The 19101-nt window shown below is 55.8% G+C and overlaps 4 protein-coding genes across 5 annotated transcripts; 2 read left to right on the forward strand and 2 right to left on the reverse strand.

The window, feature by feature from the left end:
* The first annotated feature begins 150 nt into the window (after window positions 1-150).
* On the forward strand, window positions 151-5172 carry ENTPD7 (ectonucleoside triphosphate diphosphohydrolase 7). Of its 2 annotated transcripts, none has more exons than XM_066191130.1 (12): window positions 151-220; window positions 296-463; window positions 542-747; window positions 832-982; window positions 1360-1463; window positions 1537-1593; window positions 1879-2027; window positions 2101-2270; window positions 3046-3370; window positions 3466-3551; window positions 3668-3829; window positions 3983-5172. In XM_066191130.1, the coding sequence occupies exons 1-12, from the start codon at window positions 213-215 to the stop codon at window positions 4206-4208; spliced, it is 1812 nt and encodes a 603-aa protein (XP_066047227.1). In that variant the 5' UTR covers window positions 151-212; the 3' UTR covers window positions 4209-5172. The 2 variants fall into 2 exon arrangements, with proteins under 2 accessions (XP_066047227.1, XP_066047228.1); XM_066191131.1 differs by having other exon boundaries at window positions 2104-2270.
* A 656-nt stretch (window positions 5173-5828) lies between these two features.
* On the reverse strand, window positions 5829-7471 carry ATP6V0E2 (ATPase H+ transporting V0 subunit e2). The gene is made up of 4 exons (XM_066191134.1): window positions 7327-7471; window positions 7200-7247; window positions 6856-7001; window positions 5829-6595 (listed from the first exon to the last, which is right to left on the reverse strand). The coding sequence occupies exons 1-3, from the start codon at window positions 7428-7430 to the stop codon at window positions 6908-6910; spliced, it is 246 nt and encodes an 81-aa protein (XP_066047231.1). The 5' UTR covers window positions 7431-7471; the 3' UTR covers window positions 5829-6595; window positions 6856-6907.
* A 257-nt stretch (window positions 7472-7728) lies between these two features.
* COX15 (cytochrome c oxidase assembly homolog COX15) lies at window positions 7729-12128 on the reverse strand. The gene is made up of 8 exons (XM_066191132.1): window positions 11892-12128; window positions 11260-11382; window positions 10842-11028; window positions 10245-10412; window positions 9644-9725; window positions 9161-9315; window positions 8147-8260; window positions 7729-7903 (listed from the first exon to the last, which is right to left on the reverse strand). Exons 1-8 carry the CDS (start codon window positions 12113-12115, stop codon window positions 7772-7774), a joined length of 1185 nt encoding a protein of 394 aa, XP_066047229.1. The 5' UTR covers window positions 12116-12128; the 3' UTR covers window positions 7729-7771.
* A 73-nt stretch (window positions 12129-12201) lies between these two features.
* Window positions 12202-16995, forward strand: CUTC (cutC copper transporter). Its single transcript, XM_066191135.1, has 9 exons — window positions 12202-12250; window positions 12567-12638; window positions 12708-12767; window positions 12900-13109; window positions 14339-14374; window positions 14749-14882; window positions 15473-15500; window positions 15903-16008; window positions 16564-16995. The coding sequence occupies exons 2-9, from the start codon at window positions 12569-12571 to the stop codon at window positions 16673-16675; spliced, it is 756 nt and encodes a 251-aa protein (XP_066047232.1). The 5' UTR covers window positions 12202-12250; window positions 12567-12568; the 3' UTR covers window positions 16676-16995.
* The last annotated feature ends 2106 nt before the right edge of the window (window positions 16996-19101 follow it).

Below are 19101 nucleotides of genomic sequence, written 5' to 3' on the forward strand. Positions count from 1 at the left end.
ACCGCCCCCGCCCGCGCGAGGGGGGCGCATCCCGCCCAATACGATTGATCGTCGGGCGGCCTGGGCGTGGCTCCAGCAGGGCGGGCGGGGCCGATTGGTCGCCGTTCCGCGGGGGGCGGGGCTCCGCCCGGCGGGGCGCGGCGGCGGCAGCGGCCGGTGACGTGTCCGCCGGTGCCGGCGGCGGTGCCGGCAGCGGCGATGCGCGGGCGCACATGGCCAGGTGAGCGGGGCCGGGCCGGGCCGGGGGGTTGGGGCCGGCGCGGTGCCGGTGCCGAACAGTGGTCTCTACCCTCAGGATCGGCGTTTCCTGCCTGTCGTGGCGCTCGGTGGGACCGTGCCCGGGGCCGCGGCAGCGCTCGGCTGTGCTGGGGCTCGCTCTCCTCTTGGGGCTGCTGCTGCTGCTGGCGGCCGCCGTGCCCCGCCGCTGGGCCGCGCCGCCCCGCGCCTCCCGGCGGGACGAGAGGTGAGCGGGGACTGGGCTGCCGGGGTGCGGGGTCACCGCCGGCCGCCGGTGCTGAGCCGCCGTGCCGCCGTGCCGCAGGTACCTGGCGCGGGCGGAGGAGCTGTCGGCCACAGACACCGAGGACTCGTCCCTTAATTACGGGGTGGTGGTGGACTGCGGGAGCAGCGGGTCCCGGGTTTTCGTCTACTTCTGGCCCCCGCACAACGGGAACCCCCACGACCTGCTGGACATCAAGCAGATGAGAGACCGGAGCAGCCGCCCCGTCGTCAAGAAAATTAAACCCGGTGCGTGCTGCCCCTCTCCGGCCCCGACCCCCCCCCCCCCGCGCACGGACGGGACGGGTTAGCTCACAGCGCCTTCCTCGCCAGGCATCTCCGTGACCGCGGCAGCCCCCGAGCAGGCCACCCCCTACCTGCGGCCTCTGCTGCGGTTCGCGGCGGCTCACGTCCCGGCGCGGAAGCACAAGGAGACGCCGCTGTACATCCTGTGCACGGCCGGTATGCGGCTGCTGCCCGAGCGGTGAGTTCGCGGCCCTTGTCAGGCTAGGCAGGGATGCGCTGGGATCCCTCAGCCCCGAGGCAGGGCAAGACAGCTGCCTGCTCTTGCACCTTGCGGGAGAATCAAGAATCCTGTCGGGGGGAATTGAAAAAGGAAAGGGCGCGTTGCAAGGGCGAGAGGCGCAGAAAGGAGGGTTTGAGCCTGCTGGGAGGGAGCTGAGAGGAGATGCTTTTGACTGAGGATCTCAAACAAATAGATCTATTTTTTGTCTCCAAAACATGCTGGCTGCAGCAGCTGAACTTGTGGGGTTGAACGGGGGCTGTGGTGCAGTATGATTCCTGGTCTCTTCACCAGCGTTGCTGCTCAAGACCCCCCAACATCTGTCCCTACCCTTGCAGGCAGCAAGCTGCAATCCTGGATGACTTGGTGACAAATGTGCCCCTGGAGTTTGATTTCCTCTTCTCCAAATCACATGCAGAAGTGATCTCAGGGAAGCAGGAAGGTAGGAGCTGCCACAAAGCACTGCTTGTTCCTCTTTAGTATGTTGTTGTAATGACCTTTTCTGTCTTGTGCAGGTGTCTATGCGTGGATTGGCATCAACTTTGTCCTAGGACGGTTTGATCACGAGGATGGTGAGTCTGGCTGCTTGTAAGACAGCTGGGAGGATCCAAGCAGAGCCGTGCTGGACCTTGTACCAGTGCTGTAGCTAAGATCAACCTCTGTAGTAGGCAGCAGTGCCTGGCCCCTGCCATATATGTGAAACTTTCCTGGATGTGGGAGGTGGTCCTTGCAGGTGGCCCTTGAGGTCTGCATGCAGAGGTGAAGAAGCCTCATGAGGCACCCGTGGGGTGATGGCAGAAGGGAGAAGATGCTGCCCCAGGCCCTGCCTCTTGCTGACATGCTGCTGTGGTTTGCAGAGGAGGATGCAGTGGTCACCGTAGAGCTGGGGGACCAGGGGAAGTCCCTGGTTCGGAAACGAACAGTTGGGATCCTAGACATGGGAGGCGCCTCTCTGCAGATTGCCTATGAAGTGCCCGACTCCGGAGCCATCTCCTCCCCGCTGCAGGTGTGTGTCTAGTCCCTGAGAGCAGCTCCTGCCTTCCCTGGATTGCTGCTGATCATGGACCTATCTGTGTCAGCAGGAGGAGGCTGCTAAGAGCTTGCTGGCAGAATTCAACCTGGGCTGTGATGTGCAGCACACTGGCCACATGTACCGTGTCTACGTCAACACTTTCCTGGGCTTTGGGGGCAATTTTGCCCGGCAGCGCTATGAGGAATACGTGCTGAACCAAACCTATGTGCACAACCGGTATTGCTGCCTCACCTAGTGGTGCCCCACTAGTGCATTGTGAAATGGGGTGCTGGTTCCTTCATGCTGTGCTCTCCCTCTTGGATTTGCCTCAAGAGCCGTCTGTGGTGATAACAGCTCCCACAGCCACGCTGGCAGCAGCTGTGTGGCAGCACCAGGTGCCTGGGCTGGCACAGAGTGCTTGGCTGCTGCCGTTCTCCAAGCCTGGCAGGCATTATCAGTGCCACAGCTCCCTGCCTTCCTCCTTCTTTCCTTGTGACAGGCTACAGGGAGGCCCCTCCTAGTGGCTTTTGGCTTTTCCTGCTCTGACTTCCCCTCCTCCAGCACCGATTCACTCAGCACATCTTTCCATTGCATCCCCACCTCAAGCTCTCCTGTCTCCTGTCTCTCCTTTCCTTCCAAGAGCACAAGATGAAGCTGTCGCCAGAGGTGGAGAGGCTTGGTGCCCAGGTACTCCTGTGCCGGGAGCAGCCCCTGCCTCCAGATCCCCAGGGGCTGTGATGAGGCACAGATCCCCATGAGCTGGGTGGGGTGGGCTGTGCCTTGTTGCACCCTACAGGTGCTCAGAGCATGTAGCTGCAGGCCAGCATGACAGATCTGGCGAGTTCATCCTTAGCAGGAGGTGGCAGAGCAGGCACCAGCTCTGCAGAGTACAAGAGGACACAGCCTGGTCTGGTGCAGAGGGTATCTGGATGTGGGACAGAGCTAGATTAGGCTTTTGGGAGGTGGTTTAGGACCCCCATGCAATTGCCATTTTTCCTGGACTGTTTTCCAGCCTGCACAGCCAGCAGACAGGGCTGAACCCCAAGATGCCCTTCTTGGACCCCTGCCTGCCTGTGGGACTGGAGGACACGGTGGTGAGGGGTGGCCAAACCCTGTACATGAGGGGACGAGGGGACTGGCAGGCCTGTGCAAAGCTGCTGCAGCCCCTCCTGGCAGGGTCCAATGGCAGCCATGCTTCTCTGGTGGAAACCTACAAAGCACCCATCGACTTCAGCAACAGCGAGTTTTATGGCTTCTCAGAGTTTTTCTACTGCACCGAGGACGTGCTGCGCCTGGGGGGCCAATACAGTGCCCCCACCTTCACCTCTGCTGCCCAGGTGGGTGCTGCCCCAGCGCAAGGGAGCTGGACTGTACCTGGGGCTGAGAGTGAGGGTGGTTTCTCTGCTCTGAACCCCAACTTCTCCTTCCCCAGGAGTACTGCAGCCAGCGATGGGAGGTGCTGACCCAGCGTTTCCGTGGCGGCCTCTACTCGGCGCATGCTGACCAGCACCGGCTGAAGTAAATGGACTTGCTGGGAGATGCCATGGCTGGACCTCCTGGGGGCCTTTTGCTTGGGTAAGGGACTGCTGCAGTTGTTAGTGTCTGGCTGATGCTCCTGTGTGCTGTGTCTTCAGGTACCAGTGCTTCAAATCCGCCTGGATGTACCAAGTTCTTCACGAGGGCTTCCAGTTCCCGCTGGACTACCCCAGCCTGCGCACAGCCCAGCTGGTGTATGACCGGGAAGTGCAGTGGACACTGGGGGCCATCCTCTACAAGACGCGATTTCTGCCACTCAGGTACCATTGGCTCAGTGATGGTGTCACACGGGGAAGGGTGGCTGGGGAGGAGCAGGAGTAACTGCGCTGGGTGAGGGCTCTGCACGGACTCTGGCAGGACCCTGGCAGTACCCCACTGCATCTCGTGGCCAGTCCTGACATTCCTTTCCATAGGGATCTCCGTCAGGAGAGCATGCGGCAAGCACACGCCTCCTGGCTGCGCCTCTCTTTTGTCTACAACCACTATCTCTTTTTTGCCTGCATCCTGGTCGTGGTGCTGGCCATCGTCCTCTACCTCCTGCGGCTGCGCCGCATCCACCGCCGGCAGCGCTCCGCCCAGCACACCCTGCTCTGGCTGGACAAGGTGGTGGTGCCGCTGGGCCAGGGAAGCGTGCCGTGATGCCAATGGTACCCAGCATCCAGTTGCACCAGCGGAACTAGGACTGTCTGACAGCCTGGGCTCCGAGGGCTTGGACTCTTTCTTAATGACCATCTCAAAGTCTGCACTCCCATCATCTCTGCATCAGAACCAGAGTCTGTGGGCTGAGGCAGCTATGGACACGAGAGCTTTCCTCTCCACCTTGCCCCAGTCCTAATCTTTGCATTCCTTGGCCTCTGGCCTTTACTCCACTATGTGGTGTAGAGCAAAGTCCTCTGCTACCAGTCGGCTCAAGGCTGCAGCCCAGGCAGATGGCTCAGATAACAGGACACTGTCACTGAGGCAGCCAACCCAGGGCTCTGGCCTGAAGCACCGAGCCACCCCATGACTCAGCCACCAGTTTGCAGAGCAACCTGGTGAGGTGCTGTGGTTCATCACCTGGGATGGCTTCTGCAGGCCCTGACAAGCACGGGGCTGGGAGAATGGCAGGCACCAGCTGAGTTACTGCAGGAACAAGGTAAACCACGAGTTCCACCAGGCTGCTCTGCCCGGCCTGGCCCCTCTTGGAGTATTCCTGAAGGGGTGTCCTGCTCAAAGCTATGTCTTCCCTTCGAGGACAATCCTACAGTCCTACCCAACATCCCAGACTGAGCCCTGAGGGCTCGCTGATTGGTTCTTGAGGCACCACTAAAGTGGGCTGTCTTTCACACATTCCGTCCTGGGCACAGCTGCCCTGTGGTGTCCCAGGCACTAGTGTCAGAACCTGTGGTTCTTTCCTCCATGAGTGCGGGCTGGGCCTGCCCCTGGGAGAGCCACCTCAGTCCAGCCCAGCTCACAGCCCCAGGCCAGGTCAGGGCTGCAGCTGTGCCCACAGGCATAAACCTTCCCTGGGGCTGGAGCCCCACTGATGGTCCAATGAAGTTTGTCACTTACATTGAACTGAGCTGTTCCTATTCCTGTAGCAATAAACAAACCCCTTGAGCCATCCAGCACTGGTCTCATTTCCTAGCAAACAGTTCCCAGCAGCAGTGGCTCCTGGCTGGTGGTGTGGCCGGGTGGCTGCATGTCTGCACAGCTCTGCTGCTGCTTCTTGCTGCCACAGTGGGATGGATGATGGAGCTCCTTTCCTGCCACTATTGTTCTCTGATTCCAGCAGGACTGAGCTTAACTGAGCTGGTAGCAGCAAGGGGAGCTCTGATCCAAACCCAACTGTAGGGATCCTTGGAGACAGCATCCTTTGCTGCCTTCTTCCTAAGACGAAAAGCCTGTCCACTCAGAGCCCCTGCAAGATGTTGGTCTCTGCTTTTTACCTTATTCCCCAGCTGAGTCAGAGCTGCCTGGCAGAGGGCGCTGAGCTGCTCCAGTGCCATGGAAATGGCCCCAGCACAGCTGCAAGAGGCTGGGCAGGTTCCAGGTTCTCTCTCTAGCACACACAGTTCCCTCCCTGTGACCCTGGTCCCACAGATGGCATCAAGGATAAAACTTTCCATGCACCAGTGTGCTGCTGACCTCCCGCTCAACAGCTGAGGATCCCAGCCTTGTTCCCATGGCGCAAGAACAGCGTTGGGGAAAGGAAAGGTGTCTGAATAAGACTGAGACTGTTGCTCAGCCTCAAAGCAGCGACTCAGCCTCCAGCATGACTTACTAGAAAAAGGATTTATTTCCACAACACAACAACACAGATAAATAAATAAATACAAATAAATTATCTGATAAATAAGGGGAAACCTGAAACACAATGCCCTGCTTGGCTCTTCTCAGAACCTGGACCCATCTTCTTGTGGTGGAGATTCCTAAACACTACTGCAGCTGCCTCACTGCTCAGGTGGGAGACAGCCCTCTTTTCATCCCCTCCAGCAGAACCCAATACCTCCTTTATCACACCCAAGGGGGTCTGCATGCTCCTCCAGGGTCAGCCCTCCCTTCTCCCACCCACAGCCAGAATCTGCCTTAGCAGGGACCACCTCCACCACAGGGGACTGACCAGATCACAGAGGATGCAATGGCTCTTGTGTTCTCATGCAGACAGACAGCCAGGGGATGTAATGACCGGGAACAGGGCAACTAGTTGGGCAGCTTGGGCTATGAGCAGGGGTTTCACGTGGGGGCTAGGGCTGAACACACCAAGAGGGTAGGACAAGCACTGCAGGGACAGGATCCGCTGGCACCGCACACAGATCCCTCACAGGATGGTGCTCAGTCACTGCAGCACTGGGCCAGCTGAAGGGATCTCTCCCTGGTAGCGTGGCTGCTCCAGTGCCAGATTAGAAGGCCCTCGTCCAGGGGTGCTGTCTGCCATGCTTGGGGGCCCAGGCTGCAGTGCTCCAGGTATGCTTGGGCAGCGGGTCCAGCCTCTGTCCCAGCACCTCTGGGGGCTGTCTGGTACAAGAGGGTAGAAGCTGGAACAGCTACAAGAGCGGAAAGAGGAAAAGAGTAAGAGAAGTTAGCACCAAACTGCATTCACAAGAGAGCTCCCACAAATTTGAGAACTACAGTGCTTGATTTGCTCAGGCCCAGCACAGAGCCAGCAGCCCCACACCGGGACCAGCTCACCACAGCCACAATGCACAGAAGCCAAAACATTCTCCCCAGCCCAGCAAGGGCTGATCTGTAGCTCCCTCCCCAGCCAGATACAGGAAGGTAAGCAGGGACATCTCTGCCCACTCACGGTGATGGATTTGATGGGGGTCTCTGTTGAGGCGGCAGCTCCCAGGGCCTGCTCACTCCCAGAGGAAACGCACATACCAGATGGTCTCGTTCTTCAGCTGTGGCCCGAACAGAGGGTTGGCCTGGGCCAGGATAGCGATGAGCCAGCTGCAAAGGGACACAACCTGCCGTCAGCCCCCGCGGGCAGGACCAGAGCGCCGGAGGCGGCTGCTGCCCCGAGGGAGGCGGGCCGCAGCCCGGGGGCTGTCCTATCCATTCACGGAGGAAGCTGGGCAGCAGCCACCGGTCCCGGAGAAGCCGGCGGCGGTGGGGGGAAGGGTACCGGGCCCGGCCCGCGGTACTCACAAGAGGTAGCAGCACACGGCGGTGGTGACTAGCATCGTGATGATCACCCTGCGGAGACACCGGCGTTAGCACGGGAAGGCCCAGCTCCAGAACCCCGGACCGCGGTACCCCCCGAGCCCCCACTCACCCGCGGTTCGGCCCCTTGGGCACGAACCAGGGGGCGGCGATGCCCACGAGGCCCCAGAAGGCGGAGAAGAGGACGAGCGGCAGCGCGAAGCTGTGCGCCGTCATGGCCGCTCCGCACCGGACAGCGCCCCGCCCACTGCCGCGCCGCGCCGCCAATCCGCGGCCGGAGCGCGCCGCGCTGGCGGCACCGTCGCCTCCCATTGGCGGACACGCTCGGCTCGGCTCGGCCCGGCATCCCTCCGCGCGTCGCTCCGCAAAGGAGCACCAGGCAGACACAGCCGCTTCACAAAACTCCTTTATGTTACACAGTTCGCAGTCACACCCGCCGCCGCCTCCCGCACCAGCCCGGCTGGGCGCACATCCTCCTGCGCACCCAGGGCTCGGGGGCTGGGCCGCCCCTGCGTCCGGCGTTGCGGCTCCCCGGGAGCGCTCTCCCGCCGGTGCCGTTACTTGGGAACTCTCCGGAGCTCGCTCATGAGCCACAGTGCCATGCTGAGCAGGGCCAGGGAGCCCGACTGGTGTGTAGCAGCCAGAGGCGTAGGGACATAAAGCAGCAGGGTGCTGATGCCCAAGCCCACCTGCCAAGAAGGGAGAAGAGGTAAGAGCACTCGTGGAGGCACCACTGATACCACTCCTAGCACAAAGTGTGGTGTTAGAAAGGCTCATGGCCACACCAAATTCAGAGTGTGCATGCAGTATGGTGAGGTCTACACAGCTCCACCTCTCAGCTCCAGACTCTTGGAGCCAGTATAGATCCAAGTGGGGTCAGCTCTGCCTTGTGAATGTGCTACAAAGGAGTAGGAAAAAAATAAGGGCAGTACCTGCATGCAAGCTACGGCCAGTAAGGAAGTCACAGCCATCCTGGTCCTTCGAGGGAGTGGAATCTTCCTTGAGAAGAGGTACAGTGCTGTGACAGCTGTGAAAGAGGCAATTCCCTGCAGAAGGGAAGGGAAACAACCACCCTTCAATGAAAACTCAAGGGAAATGGGTGCAGTGGCCTTTAGCTATGCCTTCCATGCAGTAAAAGAAATTGTGGGGGCAATATTTAACTAAAGAAATGTATTAATGGCCATGACCAAATCCTAGAGCTCCCACACCATCAGGTTAACCACCCTGAAATTTAAGTGAAGTTACAGAGACTTTTATTTTGCTCCAAATGAATGCTTTACTTTTCAACAGCTTTTCCTCATTTATTCAAGTAATTAGGGATTGTGTCTGCCCTCTCCCCAGCTGTCACTTTGACAACTGAAGGTAGAAGTCATCTGGAAAATGGATCTCATTTCCACCACTCTGCTAGAGTTTACCAGCATAATCTTGCTGTGCAGGTCACGCCAGGTGATCCAGCTTAATCTTTCTTTTTTTAGTCTTAGCCACAGCTTAGTTCACAGCAGTGCTGCCAGTGGTATTTAATATCTGGATTGCTCTAACTAGCTGAGATATATTCACAGGGCACTACTGTGCAAAACAAGTTCAGAAATGCTGGAGGAAGCTTTCAATATCAGGATTTCCAAGTTTTATTCCACACCGCTTTCCCAGACATTTCAATAGCAAGGGCTACCCCACACTGCAGCTCATGTTATGGAAAAGGAGACTCAGAGAAACAAAGTGTGTTACTTGCGCAGGAGGAAGACCTCCTTAAGGAAGAAGGCCACACTGAAAATAAATAACAATGCTAAACTTCCTCTTCCTGCAGAAGCAAACTGGTAAGACGCTCTCAGGCCCTTTGGACACCCTAGAAATCACTCAAGCTGACAGAACCACAGCCCAAAGAAGACAGCTTGGCTGCAGGAGGCAACCAAGAAGCAGCCCAGACATATCAGGAAGACAGCACTTACCAAGATCCTGTGATCAAACTGAACAGTTGTAGGATTCTCAAAGATATTTCTCAGCACAGGGGTGAAGGCAAGGAGATCATCTGGGATCCAGCGCTCCCCCATTTTAGGGAAGGAATTGTACACAAGGCCAGCATCCAGCCCTGCCACAAAGGCACCTGCAATTCCGGAACAAAAAATGAGATTACCAGAGTAGACTAAGGTGTCACTCCAGGTTGCACAGCTCTCATTCAAGAGCTCAGCTTGATCTTGAATTTCTTTTAGCAATATATACAGAGATCACACAGCACAGGCAGGCTGGAAGGTGCATCTCCACCTGTCCAGGAAAGACCAGTGAGGAGGTTCTTGACTGTAAGATCCCTGACAGCAGTAGTTTTCCCAGAATATGGATGGGGTTGCTCACAGTCCCCACCAGATGAGAAGAAAAAACCAAACCAGCAGTGAGGAATGAGTCACAAATTGGACAGCAGAAGGTAAGAGCTTTACCTGAAAGAGCAGTAAGAAAAATGAGAGCTGTAGTGCCATGAGCATATTGTCTCAAGCGAAGGAGGTGTTTGGTTTCTGGCAACTGTAAAAAAATAATAAAAAAGAAATAATCAAGGCATTTCCAGTGCTGTTGGCAGCAGCTAAGAAAAGCCTTCACCACATACATAGGCAAAATTGTTGGCCTGTGTTTTACAGGGGATTTTACAGACCACCACATAGCAGCCACACTTCAGTGGTCCCTCAAAACCACAGCTAATCAAGTCCAGCTCTGTGCAGAAACTCAAGTGGCCCCTGGACAGTTAGTGGCACAAACCATTTAGCCCAGCCAGGCACACCCCTGGCTGAACTCCCACAAATTCTGTGACTAATCACTTTTGACCCCAACAGCACCAGCCAAAGCAAGTGTCCCATAACCAAGAACTTTACAGAATGGGTATTTTGTAACACTGTAAGAATTCTGTAAGTGTTAGATCAGTCAGGAACAGAGACTACAAGAGAAGCACCATCAACCTTCACATCCCTTCCTTACCTTCACATCACACCCCAACCTTCTGAACTGACACTGCCCTGGGCTTTTAAATCCTGGTACACCACTCCATACCTTGTGTTGTGGAAGCAGCAAAGACAGCCCTGTCCACAGGCTGGCAGAGTACAGGACCAGTGCAGAGCCCAGGTGTGCTGCCAGGCGGTACTGACTGACCCGAGGGATGTCGTAGGAGTCTGGCTTCTCTTCCAGCCCACTCTTCACCATGTACCATCCCAGCAGCCCCTAACAGAACAGGAGAGGGCTCAGAGCCAGACAGGACAGCAGCAACTACTGAAATGGTATAAACATTAGGGGAAAAGCAACTTGTTTCCTCTACTTTCAACTAGCTACCAGCACTGACACACTGTCATGGTGTCACTGACACCAAGCTATCATGACACTGTCTTAGTTATGCTGAATCAGAAGATATCAAACTGACAGAGGGTAGGTTTAGGTTAGATATTGGGAAAAAATTCCGTGCTTTGAGGGTGATGGGCACTGGAACAGGTTTCCCAGAGAAGTTGTGGATGCCCCATCCAGAGGCTGGATGGAGCTCTGAGCAAACTGGTCTAGTGAAAGGTATCCCTGGTTGGGGGGGTTAAAACTGGATGATCTTTAGGTCATTCTGTGCAACTCAGACATCAGTGACCCCTGTGGCTGCAGAGCCCTCACCTGGAAGCAGACCAGCCCGCAGAGCGCCAGGACACGCCCCTTGAGGGGCCGGCTGAGGCAGCCCCGGTGCCAGAAGTAGGCAGCGGGCAGGATGTAGGCCAGCCCCACAGCGCGGCCCCACATGCGGTGCGAGTACTCCATGTACCAGATGAACTTGAACTCTGGCAGCGTCATGTCGTGGTTCAGGCTGTTAAAGGACAATAAAGCAACGGTTTCACAGCCTCGCACTGAACTTTGCACCACATGGGATTGCCTTCCTCAGAGAAAGGCAGGGAACAGGGGAGCCACCACCAGGCAGGCTTTGTGTGCCTTCCCAGTGACTTCAGAAAATGTCTTCCTTCTTACAACACTTTTAGGAGTGGCTCAGTCGCAGGAGGGATGCTCTCAGCCCACCCTCCTTCCAGCTTTGCACACTCACATTTTAAACTCTGGGAACTGCTGGTACTTCTGGAACTCGGCTTCCCATTCCTGCTGCGTTCGGGGGGGTTTCATCTCCTTCACCAGGTGCCAGTCGACCATGGAAAGGCCTGATTCTGTCAGCCTGGGGGCAGAGACATGAACAGGCACAACCCATTCCCTTGACAGTAAGCAAATCTACTGAACTGAAGTGGGAGCTGTTGGCTGCACAACAGCCCAGGAGTTGGGACTTTCATGGTCCTTGTGGGACCCCTCCAAGTCAGGGTATTCTGTGGTTCTATGGTAAGTCTTAAATCCCTTGTTCAGACAATCCTTAAGCTCACAACCAGAAAGAGGATGGAGATCAGAGAGTCTGTGAATGACCAGACCTAAAATGACGATAAATGTGTAAGAGTTATGCCCCACTGATATCCTCAGACTATCAACAGTCTCTCCGGTACTCCCACCACGTCCCCTTGCAGCCAAGAAGGGGAGACACGAGGGGAGCTCTCACAGGCTCTCTCGGGGCCGGTCTCGGTGTACGGGACAGCCGCAGGGGGCCACCGGCGGCGCGGACCGGAGGTCCACACCGACGGCTGCCTCCAGGGCCCCGCTCTGTGCGCCTCCCGGCCGGGCTGGGGGTGCCGCGCTCACCTGGTGACGCCGCCCAGCACCACGGCACCGGCCACGGCCCCGCTGCAGGCCAGGAGCCAGCGCCCCACGGCGGGCGGCGGCGCGGCGGGCTGGGGCGCCTGTTGCAGCAGGCGGCAGGGAAGGCAGAGCCACGGGGGGAGGCGGCCCTGTGTCGGCGGTGGCGGTGGCGGTGCGGGCCCCCCCCGCAGCAGCCGCCGGGCCCCGCCGCGCGCCGCTCGCAGCATCCCGAGCCACGCCGGAAGTGTCGCCGCCGGAAGCGCGGGACGAGCACTTCCGGACCCGCCCGGGCGTCGCCATGACGATCGCGCGGCGCGTGACCGGCAGCGCAGAGCAGCGACCCCCGCGCGCCGCCAGCGCAGGTGGTGAGGGCGCGTGCGGGACGGGGGCGGGGCCCGCGCGGCGACGGGGGCGGGGCCGAAGAGCTCGGGGGCGGGGCTTGCGCGCGCCGCGCGCCGGCGTGGGCGCGCCCGGCTCGCGTCCCGCGCCTTCGCCCGCCCGCTCGCCCGCCCTCGCGCCGACGGGCGGTGCGGGCCCAGGCCGCGAGGGGGCGGGCCCGGAAGCGCGGCGGGGGGCGGGGCCTGAGGCGGAAGCGGGGCGGGCCCGCGGCGGGGCCGGTGCGGCCCGGGCGGGCGCCATGGGGCGGTCCGGGGTGACCGTGCCGCTCCCGTCCCGCAGGCATGGACGATGGGTTCCTCATGGAAGTGTGCGTGGACTCGGTGGAGTCCGCCGTCAACGCGGAGCGCGGAGGTAAGGGCCGGCGTCTCGTGGGAGGGGGCGGCAGCGCGGCGGGGCCTGTTCTGAGGCGTCTCTCCGCAGGTGCCGGGCGGATCGAACTGTGCGCGGGCCTCGTGGAAGGAGGGACGACCCCGAGCATGGGTGAGCCGCGCCCGCCCCTGGGCCCCCTTCTCTGTCGGTCTGCCTTCGCCCCCCTCCGTCAGGCTCGGCTCCCTGCCCGCCCGGGGCCGGAGCTGGCGCGGCGGTGCTGAGCCGCCCCTGTCCCGCCGCCAGGGCTGCTGCAGGTGGTGAAGCAGTGCGTGCGCGTCCCGGTGTTCGTCATGATCCGGCCCCGCGGCGGGGATTTCCTGTACTCGGACCGGGAGGTGGAGGTGATGAAAGCCGACATTCGCCTGGCCAAGCTGCACGGCGCTGACGGGCTGGTGTTCGGGGCCCTCACCGAGGACGGGCGCATCGACACGGAGCTCTGCACGGCGCTGCTGGGTGAGGGTGCCAACAGGCTGAGCTCTGTGCTGTGCCACGGTTGTAGTGCCGCTCCGGCTGATGCCGTAGAACTGTACAGAGGGCTTTGGTCTGCACATCCTCTCTGTGGTCTTGCCATCTCTTTCCACGTTTTTCGGTTTCGTTGCCTGCCATAGCTGTGAGACATTAAGTAGTTTAGAAACTTTGCGGACTGAGGGCCACAGCCCCAAGCCAGCCACACAGAGTTTGAGGCCACCTGGGACATAATAGCAAAGTGTAAGAAGGCTTAGGTGAGCTGCTTTGGGGCATTCAACTGTTGAATTCACTCCCTCGATTTTTTTATCCTTTGTTCTTTTCCTTATATCTTTGCAGTAGGTGTCTAGGATATGTATCTCCTGGACTTTGGCCTTGTGTGTAGCTGGCAATTCATTTTCGTTTTTCTCTCTTAACACACACAGGGAGAAAAGATTACAAGAGAGAGGTGTGAACACATGAAAAGCTACTGAAGCTGCAGGGGGAGACTGTTAGTCCGGACCACGAACATGCACAAACAAATTCTCTTTTTTTCTGCGTATTTTTTGGGAGCTAGAGGCAAAGCTAAAGAGGGCTGGGCCTTTTCCCTGGTGATGTGGTGCTGTGGTTCTCATATGAAGGTGAATGTGCTGTAAGGAGTGCAGCAAAGGCAAAGGGTCTTGCTAGGACTTAGCTCCACTAGGCCAACATGTGCTCTGCTGTTTCCAGGACAGGGAGCAGGTGGATATCTTTTTGTAGAAATTAAGACGCTTTTCTCAATAAATAGAGCACCTCAGGTGAAGTTTGCTGTGGTCTGACAGCAGAAATTGTAGGTAGTGAAACAAATCACTCAAATCAGCCCTCCTGCTTCCGAAGAGCAATGGTCCTGTCCTTTCCCCAGGTAGATGGTACAACTTCCCTGCTTCCTTCCTGCAGAGAAAGTCATCTGTGGTGGGAATGAGGGTTCTGCATGTTCCAGATGAGATGAGGGATTTTGGTGTTACCCATAAAAACAAAGGTTTATTGCTTCATTACCCATAAAAACAAAGGGTAGGGGAACTCTTCCCCATGAAAAAGCCTGAATAAGCAGCATTGTTCCCAGGAACAATGGAGACTCTTCTTGAGCTCTCCAGGAATGGCTTGAGAAGCCTTTGCCCTGGGCCGTGTCGTGTTTGTTTCTGGTTCTAGCACAAGGGACTCGGTACAGGCCTGACTGACCATATGTCTTCTTTTTGCAGCCGTGTGCCGTCCCCTGCCAGTCACATTTCACCGTGGTGAGTTTTCAGGGACAGTGGCCCTGGGCAGGGTCCAGTCTGTGTCCCACTGCCAGGGGAGGGTGGGGCTGGAAGGGAGCTGAGCTTGATTTTCTTTGGTCATTCTTTGGAGGCTGAAAGCTCTGCAGGCTGTGCTATTCCCCACAACAGAAAAGGTCCAGGGGGCTCAGGTCTGCGAGCCGTCTAATTGCCCTGTGAGAGGGGAGGTGTCGGAGGAGCTGAGTATGGTGGCCCTGGCATTGCTGCAAGGGGAGTGTTACAGTCAGGAGCTGTGAATCCAGGGTGTGAGCAGGACCCTTTCTATCACTGGCTGAAGGACAGAGCTTGAGCACAATGAACTGAGCAGTTTCTGAGCTGTTGTTCTGGTCCCTCAGCCTTTGACATGGTGCACGACCCGCTGGTGGCACTGGAGACCCTGATTTCCCTGGGCTTTGAGCGGGTGTTGACGAGTGGCTGTGACAGCTCAGCACTGGAAGGATTGTCCTTGATTAAGAGGCTTGCAGAGCAGGTGAGTGTTTGCTGTGCTCCCCTGGGTTACTGTGGCTGCTCCCTGGCACTGCCTGTGGGCAGCGGCTTTATGGTATCCCTCATTCCTGGAAAGGACTTCTGTCAAGGATTGCTTGCCTTCCCTCTCTAGCTTGGCTTTAGTCTGTTTCCCCAAGTCCATGTAGGCTGGGCCCTGAAGTCCCCCACAGCAAAAACTGGTTGGGTTCTTGCTTGCAGATTCAGGGAGGGTGGTGGGAGTTGGTTTCAACAGCTGGTGAGATGAGCCCACACAAACAGCAGTGAGGTCCCTGCTGAGTGTCTCACAGTTCTTTTAGGAAGGTGCAACAGGTGTACCTGAGGGGTAGCAAAGTGGGATGGAGGGGTAGGAGGGAATGGTGACAGGCTGTCTTTGCTGTAACTGCAAGTTCTTTTCCACTTTTAAAACACGAATAGTACAGAAAAGATGGGTGAGAGCGCACAAATTGTAAACGATGGTGACATTCATGAGCTTATGGAAAGTGCTGCATATGAGCTTTCTTTGCTGCCTCACAAATGCAGGTGTGGATGTAGTTGTTGATGGTATCACTGACATGTTTATTGTTCTTCTTTCAGGCAAAGGGCAGAATTGTGGTGGTGCCAGGTAATGTTCTTTTGTCATCTCTTCCAGGTCCTGCAATCCCTAGCCTTTCCTTGCTAGCCTCTTGCCCTGGAATCCACTCTCTGATCTGGCTTGCTGAGCCAGCTGCCCAGGAGGAGCAGCTCCTGTCCTGGTGCGAGTAAAGACCATGTAGCCTGTTGGGGAGGGCAGAGCCCTGCAGCTATTGTTCCCTGCAGGATTTGAGGACAGCTCCAGATCTGTGGGAGAATGTGAGCCAAGGCCTCTCCTGTCCATTTTCATGTGCCTGGTCTCTGTTTTCCCAAGGGCTATTTTTTCCCTTCAGTGTATGTGGCTCCTGTCCCTTAGTGGTGAGGTCCCGGGGTGATGTCAGGTCTGGAATAGTGTCCTCGGCTCGGTGTGTGACTTGGGGCTTGTTCCCACCAGGAGGTGGCATCACGGAGCGCAACCTGCAGAGGATTCTGGAAGGCTCCACTGCTTCTGAGTTCCACTGCTCTGCTCGCTCAGCTCGGGACTCAGGGATGAAGTTCAGGTAACTTATCATTTATGTTTATTTTTTAACAGAACTCTATGAGTCAAAGGCTAGATGAATGTGAGCACGCATTTATAGAATATAAATTTCAAACACCTTCCTGAGTGCTAGTTGTGCTTTTACATTTGGGATTGTGGTGCCTGGCACTGTATTCTGCAGTGTGTGTATCCAGCAGTGCTCCTCATGTGGACGTGAGTTCCATGCAGAGCCAGATCCTTGGGGCATTTCTCTTGCTAGTGGCACCCTAGGAGTTTTGAGGGCACTTGGGAAGGCAGGTTGTGGTGTAGTTGCCTTAGACTTTTAACATAAGCATGTGGTATTTGGGAAGCCAGTGGGATGTGCTGCTGACAAATGAGTGAGGAATGGGTTATGTTTGTCCATAGGTCTGCACTCCTTTGGATTGTTGTTCTTTCTGTTGCTGTCCCATCTTTGGTTTGGGTGGCGCCGTCTTTGGCCAATGCTGAAGCTAGGGGAAATACAGGGGTGTTTTTCTTGGTGGATCTTACTCATCTGTATCACCAGCAGATCACCACTAATCACTGGTTCTCCTGACAGAAATCCGAATGTTGCCATGGGAGCGTCCTTCTCTGCCCCCGAATACTCCATAAAGGTGGCAGATGTGGCCAAAGTGAGGACCCTGAACGCCATTGCCAAGAACATTCTGTAGTGGATGGCACCGTGCTGGGACAAGAGTGCTGAGACTCCAGGGTCTGCCCTGGCACACGGACAGATGGGTACTGCTTCCATCCTCAGGCTGCAGAGGATGTGCACTAGGTGACGAAGCCTGACACCTCTTCCCTTGGCTTCCCCTGAAGTCCCTTGGCCTGGAAACTAATGTTGGCCGTTTTAAATAAAAGGACTCATTCCCAGATGTTGCAGCAACAGCTGTTCAGCAGCATTTGGGAGGAAGGGAGGTGAGCAAATAGGGGGACTGAATTGTATAGCACTGCATGTGATTGTCAAATAAACACTGCAGCTGCCCCCCTCTCTCTGTGCTTTTCTAGAGTTTATTTATGTTTTCAGGTAAGACTGTGACCCATGTTGCATAGCCTGAATTAATCAGGTCCCTGCTGTGCCAGAGAACACAATCACATCCAGAATGCCAGGGTGGGAAACATCATAGCCACAGCTGAGAAACAAGGCCTGCTGTGGTCAGCCAGAAGGATTGGTGGGGATTAACAATGCAGCAGCTCTAAGTAGTGGGAAGCACCTGACTGATTAGGTGAGGAAGCTGAGACATCTTGGGCTCTGGGTCCTCACTGCTCAAGATGGGGTTGGTGTATGATGAGATTTCTTGGGAGGACAAGCTACTTTTCCTAAGGGAATTTCCAGGTCCTTGCCCCAACCTAAAGCATAAACTGCTTGTTTTCCAGACAGTGCTTGGGGAATGTGCCTGTTGGGTCATTGCTGCCTAGTCAGGATGAAAGCCTCAGACTCATTTCAGTTGCTCTGTAAAATACCCAGTGAAATATTTGAATGGCATCAGAGTGGTGCATTAGAAGAGTAGAGGTAGAGCATCTTTATCCTTGCTGCCTGCTCTTCTGTGAAAGAGCACAGAGCTGAAGAGAATCCCTCCGATAGCCGAGATAGTGGACCTCAGGAAGCAAATGCAGGGTACAGATTTCTCTTCCCATCTTGGCAATCATTTACAGCTTGTGAGGATATATGCAAAACTGATACTTAACAAGGTGGAAACACCTTTGTCACCTTAAATAGACTCATTTACTGAAAACCTATCATCAAGACTACATATTTTCAGTTTAAAGGGTACATCCACCTTTTCACATGGATCCATCAGAGGTATTGGTGTCTCCCAAAATACCTTGGGAACTTAAGTTCTTAACAGGGGAGCTAGAAAGGGAATGACTGCGTAGTGCTAGTGTCAGAGCCTGCTTCAGCACTGACAGGTGTGCAGGCAATAGGAAGGATCTAAACTTGTAAAGAGAGATAAAATATGTGGTTATAGTCAATATAGTTCGGAATACCTGCTTTCAGAGTTCATGACTTATGTTGAGATTGCATGAGTCATGGTGATGATTATGATACTGGTAGCTCAATTAAGCTGAATATTATGCTGACCTAGCTACTCAGGTTTTTGGACATGGGGTCATGACAAGGCAGAGAAACTAACCCTTCAGAGAAGACGTGAGCAGTGAGAGCTGGAGGAATTTGGTCGATTGCCTGGCAGAGACCTCTGGACCAGACACTGTGTGAGACAGGCATGAATCGATGTCTAGTTTTGGAAAGTTATAACATGCTGTACAACACATGGATAAAGACGGGAGCACAGGGAAACTGTGGTATTGCTGGCCAAAGAGGTGCTACTACTTTGATTATCTTGGTCCCAGTGAACATTTTCTGGGTATTTTAGTGGAGGAAGATTTATGGAAAGAGCTGAAGGACAGTAAAGCTTTGTGGTTTTGTAGGAGGAGCATGCCCAGGCTGTTAAGGTAAAGAAAGTAGGTTGTGCTTGCTTTGAACATCAAAGAGAGCAGAATGCTGTGCTGAGGGCAACACTTCAACTCTGAGTGAGAGACCAAAGACAGGGTGAGGATGAGCTGTGACATGTACTAAAAACTGAGACAAGCAATGGGACTGGGCATTATGTAGAAATATGTCATAAGCAAGTGGCCCCCTTGGCAGCAGTGCTCCAAGTGATTTTGAGCAAGGCCAGAGGGTGCCTGTGCCAGTGTCAGAAAGAAGAATCATAGCAGCAGTCCAGATGAGAAGAGCTGAATGACTGCTCCATTCACTTCTTACTCATCGCAGCAGTTTACAGCTCTCATGAGCAGCGTATTGGTTCTAGCCCAGAGCACCTACCACTAGGGATAGGTTTTTTTACAAAAAACACGTGGGTTTAATCAGACAAACCACTAATAATTAACCACTGAGTTGGACATTGAGCCTTTCTTTGGTATTGATAGTTCCTGAGCAATTAACTCATTGTGTCACCCCTGACTTCTGAGTTATCTTGTAACTCCGTGTACAATGAGACAGCACAATCATTGCAGTCACCGTACTGTCCCCTTTTATCTACTGTTCCTCAGGGGCACACATGATGAAGCAAATCCAGTTCCAGCCTTAGTAGCACTG

Source organism: Chamaea fasciata, unplaced genomic scaffold, assembly GCF_029207755.1.
Source record: "Chamaea fasciata isolate MVZ Bird 193981 ecotype frontalis unplaced genomic scaffold, bChaFas1.0.hap1 SCAF_9, whole genome shotgun sequence".
Classification (NCBI taxonomy): domain Eukaryota; kingdom Metazoa; phylum Chordata; class Aves; order Passeriformes; family Sylviidae; genus Chamaea; species Chamaea fasciata.

What these genes read in the sequence shown, in the direction of transcription:
- ATP6V0E2 (XM_066191134.1), bottom strand. Translation starts at nt 7,430, where the DNA reads ATGACGGCGCACAGCTTCGCGCTGCCGCTCGTCCTCTTCTCCGCCTTC. An exon ending in CCCAAGGGGCCGAACCGCGG is followed by an intron (nt 7,248 to 7,326) that starts GTGAGTGGGGGC and finishes GTGTCTCCGCAG; the next exon opens with GGTGATCATCACGATGCTAG. An exon ending in GCCGTGTGCTGCTACCTCTT is followed by an intron (nt 7,002 to 7,199) that starts GTGAGTACCGCG and finishes GTCCCTTTGCAG; the next exon opens with CTGGCTCATCGCTATCCTGG.
- ENTPD7 (XM_066191130.1), top strand. An exon ending in CAAACCTATGTGCACAACCG is followed by an intron (nt 2,271 to 3,045) that starts GTATTGCTGCCT and finishes ACTGTTTTCCAG; the next exon opens with CCTGCACAGCCAGCAGACAG. An exon ending in CCTTCACCTCTGCTGCCCAG is followed by an intron (nt 3,371 to 3,465) that starts GTGGGTGCTGCC and finishes CTCCTTCCCCAG; the next exon opens with GAGTACTGCAGCCAGCGATG.
- CUTC (XM_066191135.1), top strand. Translation starts at nt 12,569, where the DNA reads ATGGACGATGGGTTCCTCATGGAAGTGTGCGTGGACTCGGTGGAGTCC. An exon ending in TTAAGAGGCTTGCAGAGCAG is followed by an intron (nt 14,883 to 15,472) that starts GTGAGTGTTTGC and finishes TTCTTCTTTCAG; the next exon opens with GCAAAGGGCAGAATTGTGGT. An exon ending in GACTCAGGGATGAAGTTCAG is followed by an intron (nt 16,009 to 16,563) that starts GTAACTTATCAT and finishes TTCTCCTGACAG; the next exon opens with AAATCCGAATGTTGCCATGG.
- COX15 (XM_066191132.1), bottom strand. Translation starts at nt 12,115, where the DNA reads ATGCTGCGAGCGGCGCGCGGCGGGGCCCGGCGGCTGCTGCGGGGGGGG. An exon ending in TGCTGCTTCCACAACACAAG is followed by an intron (nt 9,726 to 10,244) that starts GTATGGAGTGGT and finishes ATTTTTTTACAG; the next exon opens with TTGCCAGAAACCAAACACCT. An exon ending in AGTTTGATCACAGGATCTTG is followed by an intron (nt 8,261 to 9,160) that starts GTAAGTGCTGTC and finishes TCCCTTCTGCAG; the next exon opens with GGAATTGCCTCTTTCACAGC.